At 35.9% G+C, this 4423-nt stretch overlaps 1 protein-coding gene across 1 annotated transcript in view; it reads left to right on the top strand.

Moving 5' to 3' along the window:
* Positions 1–700: 700 nt before the first annotated feature.
* The window catches only part of LOC120612949 (melanoma-associated antigen 10-like), a 5523-nt gene continuing 1800 nt past the window's right edge, over positions 701–4423 (top strand). The window contains exon 1 of the mRNA XM_039875667.1: positions 701–739. Coding sequence (XP_039731601.1) covers positions 701–739 — 39 coding nt within the window. The remainder of the gene's footprint in view (positions 740–4423) is intronic.

Here is a 4423-nt window from a genome sequence, read left to right as displayed (position 1 = left end):
CATTTGCGCAATCATGTCTTTTGCGTGATATTCAATTTAAAAAAAATTATAAAGTTAAAATAATTATGTATTTTATTTAACAGTTCAAAGGCATTCACAAATTAAATGATTCAACAATTCAATGATTCAATATTTACAGTGCACTCTGATCTAAGCAATATGCAGACACCATTTGATACAGTGGGAGACATGGCATGACCTTTGCACTCATAGAGTTTACAGTCAAATGGAGGAGATAGGCAGGTAAACTATCAATCACAGCTTGGAAATTAATTCTCTGGTGAAAGTGGGGAGCACAAAAGGGGTGTGAGAGCCCAGAGAAGGGCAACTAATCTAGCCTGGACTTGCAAAGGTTTGGGATGGGGACAAGATATATTACTGAACATCTTTATCAATTTAGATATGATTTTTCTCATTTACTCTGTTGATGTGGTATACTTGTCCTGGATTAATCTGCCCTCAGATCCATCCCTTACTTGTCCTCTGCTGTGCTCTGTAATATACACAGGCTGAATCTTGCAGGCTGTAATTCTTAGGCTGGCTAACATTTTGCTATCATTTGAGTTCTACCAACAGGTAGACAAATAGGAGATTAAAACCCAGAGAACGTAGCAGCCAGTATTTTCCCTCTTCCTCCATATCAGTTGATTTTCCTTTCTACATATTGTCTATGGCTCCAGCTCCATCAGGTTGGTCCACCATGGCTCCAGATCTTGATGAGTCCAACTCCTACGCTCTAGTAACACTATGTCCTCTCTTTGTCATCCCAGCCTAGAAATGGGAATGACTTCTTCATGTTGCTAATTATTGGGTTCCCTGACTCTCTTCTGTTTAGTTTCTTCATCACTTGTATAATCAATTCCCTGCATTAAATTGTCTCTGTGTTAAATATTTAAAATGGTTTCTAGTTTGCTGGACAATTCCAGAATGTTACATGTGTGGCCAATTACAGTGACAGATTTTCTAGTATTAAACTTCATCACATTCCTGGGGTAAACCCAATTCTGTCACCAGCAGCTAAATATGTTTAAGTGTCTTCTCTAATAAATTTAAAAAACAAAACTGAAAAATACTGGATCCTGAAATCTCCTCCAAATAACATTCTATATCTCTCATCCTCTTCTCTCATCCTCTTTAATATCCTACATAAAGATGATTATCACATGCCTTAGTTTTTCTACATTTTGAAAAAATTCGAATTCCAAAAATTCTAACTAAGAAATAGGATGATATATTGAAATTTACTTGTGTGATGCAGGCTGAGTGCTACTCAGAGGGAAATATATAACCTTAAATAGGTGTATTAGAAAACAAGAGATATTTCAAACATTCAAGCCATTCAAGAAGCTAGGGAATAAATAGCATATTAAACCTAAAAAAGTAGAAGGTAAGAAATAATGAAGATAAATGCAGAAATAATGAAATAGAAATGATTAAAGCCAAATAACTAAAGCCAGTTCTTTGAAAATGCTTATAACATAAACAGGTTTTGTAAATATGATCAATTACTAAAACGAAAAGCAAAAATAAACAATATAACTTAAAGAAAAGTATACAAAAGATAGATGCAGAAGAGACTTAAGTATTATAAGAGAACACAACAAATATTTCATTCTCTCAGGGTAACCAACTGGTAGACAGAGAACAGTTTCTACATATAGAATTACTGCAATAATAAACTAAGAAGGAATAAGAGAATGATCATTCTTAAACCTCTAAGTGATTAATAGGTAAACAGGATGATCAATGACTGTCAGTATCGGCACAAAGAGAGACAACCAGACATTATGCACTTCCTAATAGAAGTACACAGCATCACCTATGAAGTAGTCTTGCAAAACCAAAACCAAAACAACAACGAAAATCTGATCAAGCTTCCACCTCTAACTAGCAAGTAGGAAATACAGGGAACTGACATGAAAGTATTATAATCTGTGAACTCTGGACTATGGGAAATAGGACAAAACACAAGACACATGCACACGTGTGTGTATGTGTGTTTTAACAATAAGTTAAATATAATTAAAAACAGGTGATATGGGGAGAACCCATAGATTAAAAATGACGTAGGGGACATAATCAACAATCCCAATGTATAGATCACATTTGGGTACCAATACAAGAAAACTGATTCAAGAAAACTGTGGAAGATAAATGGCTATTTGATATCAATGACTTGTTTAAATTTTTCAGAATTGATAATTGTATCGAGTTTATATTTTATAAAACAGTCATTATCATTTAAAAATGCATACTGAAATACTAAGAAGAGAAATGGTGTGATGTCTTGGATTTGCTTGGCATTATTCCAGCAGCAGAGATGGGGGAGTAGATGGGGATATGTTCTAACCAGACTGGCCATGCATTAATCATTGTTGATGCTGAGTATCAGGTAATTGAGTTCATTATACTATTTGCCATACTGGTATGTATAGTTTAGGTTTTCTATAATAAAAAAAAATTATTATAAATATCATGCCATTAAACTTGATATTCTAAGTGAAATGGACAACTTTTTAGAACAACAACAAAAAAGACCAAACTAGTTCAAAAAGAAATAAAGAATTCTCATTCAATAATACAAACTCAAACTGTTTTCAAAGCTCAAGCCACCCTCAAATACTACAGGATAAGCAGATTTGACAGCAAATTCTAACAGTTGGTCAAGGAGAACTAAATCATCATCTCATGTAATATCTTCTAAAGGATACAAATGATTCAACTATTTCTCCCAGGTAGTTCTCCTCTATTCAAAAAACAGATAAGGACTCCCTATGAAAATGACACTAGACGGAAGCTCAATCACATAGCAGTAAATATCTTTCACAGAATATAACATTCAACAAGTGAATTAAATGAATATACTGCATATGAGGAATGAAAACATGATTTACTATTAGAAAATACTTTCAATTGTAATGCCCTGTGTTAAAGGAGTATATTAGTTTGCCAGAGCCATCATAACAAGTTATGACAGAGTGGGTGGCCTAAACAGCAGAAATTTATTTCTTTATAATTCTGGAGGCTAGAAGTCCAAGATCAATGCTTTGGCAGGTTTCTTCTGAAGCTTGTTTCCTTAGCTTGCAGATGGCTGTCCTCTCCCTCAGTCTTCACATACCTTTCTCCCTCAGTCTCCACATATCTTCCTTTTGTGTGTATCTGTGTCCTAATCTCTTATTAAAAGGACACAAGTCGTATTGGATGAGGGCCCATTCTTATGACCTCATTTTACCTTAATCACCACTTTAAAAGCCTCATCTCCAAATTCAGTCAAATTCTGATATGCCGGGGTTTAGGACTCCAGCACACGAATTCTGGGGTACGCAATTCAGACCAATACAGGAGGAAACAACTTTAGATTACATCGATGGGTACAGAAAACAGAACGGTAGAAAGAAATTCAGTACAAGTTCATGGGAAATTTCGTAGCAAACGAAGATTACAGGGGGAACTTCCATTTCCTAAAATCTATAGCAAATAAAAATTTCCATGAAAGTCAGGGAAGAGACAGAGATATGTGGTATCACGTCTACCATTCAAAACTACACTGGAACACAAAGCCAGAGCTGTGGCTAGCAAGATAAATAAGAGGCATGAATATTGAAAAAAAAAAAGATACTATTTGGTATTAATATGATCAGCTATGTAGAAACTTCTAAGGCATAAACATGAGGAATATTCAAAGAATAAGAAACTTCGGAACGATAGCACAAGCTAACTATAGCAAAGGCAAGAGCCTTGCCACCTAAAAGCAATAACTAATGGGAACATGTGTAAGAAAATATCCCATTCACAGCAGCAACAAAATCCAAGAATTACCTGAAAAGGACCATCACAAAAATCAATGGGGTCTTTATAGAGGCAACTATAAAAGCTTACTGAGATAAAAGTAAAATAAGTCCCAAACAAACAGTACTGTATCATATTCATTGATGGAACACACATCACTGTAAAGATGTCCATTCTCATTTACACGCTCAGTGCCTTACCTGTAGCTGCCGAGATGACAATCGAGCTTGGGCTGCTGTCTTCTGCTCCCAGAATCAGTCTGGAAAACCACAGAAGAAAGAATTTAAAAAAAAACAACAATGAAATCTCAACAACAAAACATAGGTCAGCAAGGAGAGCCTCCCTCGGGGAGGCTGAGGGCTGCATTGAATTCCTACTTGCCTTTGGGGTGAAGGAGTTCTGGGGCTAAGAGATACTGGGAATAGTTTGTGACTAGTAATAGAAGGCAGTGGACAGGAAAAGGAAGAGCAAAGTTTTTAAACTTCTGCTTCTGCTCCACTGCAGAAATCTGAGGCTGCACCTAACATCACAGATGCCAGTAGGCCTGGGGTAATATCAAGGACAGCGAGAAAGACCGCTTGACTATGACTCGAGTCTGCTAATAACCACCAAAAAACAGTCTAGTGAGAAAGGG

This window comes from Pteropus medius, unplaced genomic scaffold, assembly GCF_902729225.1.
Source record: "Pteropus medius unplaced genomic scaffold, Ma_sr-lr_union100, whole genome shotgun sequence".
Classification (NCBI taxonomy): Eukaryota; Metazoa; Chordata; class Mammalia; order Chiroptera; family Pteropodidae; genus Pteropus; species Pteropus medius.
The sequence above is the reverse complement of the archived record's forward strand: the minus strand, read 5'-3'. Positions and strand labels throughout refer to the sequence as shown.